The sequence below is a fragment of the Poecilia reticulata genome, unplaced genomic scaffold (assembly GCF_000633615.1).
Source record: "Poecilia reticulata strain Guanapo unplaced genomic scaffold, Guppy_female_1.0+MT scaffold_2386, whole genome shotgun sequence".
In the NCBI taxonomy this organism is placed as follows: Eukaryota; Metazoa; Chordata; class Actinopteri; order Cyprinodontiformes; family Poeciliidae; genus Poecilia; species Poecilia reticulata.
In genome coordinates this window covers 1-1,361 of record NW_007617112.1, presented here as the reverse complement: position 1 = coordinate 1,361, position 1,361 = coordinate 1, and the positions used below count along the sequence as shown (strand labels likewise).

General features: G+C 38.7%; 1 protein-coding gene across 1 annotated transcript; it reads left to right on the top strand.

Annotated features, from left to right (window-relative positions):
• Positions 1–251: 251 nt before the first annotated feature.
• Positions 252–1,356, top strand: LOC103461570 (HLA class II histocompatibility antigen, DRB1-8 beta chain; the record flags this gene model as incomplete). The annotated part of the gene is made up of 2 exons (XM_008403840.1): positions 252–542; positions 1,127–1,356. Coding segments are annotated over 2 exons (521 nt in total), but the record flags the coding sequence as incomplete, so codon positions are not given.
• Positions 1,357–1,361: the final 5 nt, after the last annotated feature.

The following is a 1,361-nucleotide window of genomic DNA, read 5'->3' as shown; positions in this document are numbered from 1 at the left end:
ATAATCACTGTTAGTTAATGATCAATAACCGATAATCACTGTTAGTTATTATAGGGATCAATGGTTTAAACTGCATCAGGCTGTAGAGCAATCAGGATCAATAATCTGATCAATACTATAATATCTGGATCAGTTCTGCTCTGGAATCACTGATTATTGATCATCAATACACTAATCTTTACTTCAGTCTATTAAATGGTAATCAATGTGGGCCTGATCTGATCAATAACTGATGGTGAATCAATGCTGAGGTTCTGTTCTGGTTCCAGATGGATTCAGAGAATTTGGAGTGACTCGTTGTGTCTTTAACTCGTCTGAGCTCAAAGACATCCAGTTCATCAGGTCCTATTGTTACAACAAGCTGGAGTTCATCAGGTTTGACAGCAACGTGGGGAAGTTTGTTGGATACACGGAGCTGGGAGTGAAGAACGCAGAGATCTGGAACAGCAACCCGTCACAGATCGCATCAGAGAGAGCTCTGAGGGAGACCTACTGCCTGCACAACGTCGGCATCGACTACCAAACCGCTCTGGATAAATCAGGTGAGCCGATTTGATCGATTCCTGACTGATAATCATTAAACTGGATTTATTATTGATCAGCATTAACCAATATTGATCTGATTATGGATCTGATCAGGTTATTGATAAATTATTTACTGCTGGACTTTAATATTAAACATTAATAAATTGATCATCAATATTAAATGTATCGAAATATCAATAACAGAAACTTTAAATAATCAATTAAATCTGGAAACAATCAGAAAAAATAATTTATAAATATAAACTTTATTTTCACTATAAACTGAAGTTACATCAGATCCATTATTGATTATCTGTGATTTATCTATATATACTTTATCTGACCCAGTGTGTTTATAATTATAGTTATTATCTATAACTATATAAACCTGATCAGTTTGGATCAATAACCAGTAAATGTATCTATTTCCTCCAGTTCTCCCAGCAGCTCCAGTCAAACTGGTTTTATCATCAATAATCAACACAGAAACTGATAATATTGATATAATAATATAAATTATGTTACATCCAGTGATCATCAGACTGAACCACATATTGATCCCAGTCAATAACAAACCAATAACGTGTCATTGATCCTCCAGTCGCCCCCACCGTGAAGCTCCACTCCAGGACGCCCCCTGCTGGCCACCACCCCTCCATGCTGGTCTGCAGAGTTTATGATTTCTACCCTAAAACCATCAAAGTCCGGTGGCTGAGAGACGGACAGGAAGTGACATCAGACGTCACCACCACTGACGAGATGGAGGACGGAGACTGGTACTACCAGGTCCACTCTACGCTGGAGTACACGCCCAGGTGGGTCAGAACCAGAACCAG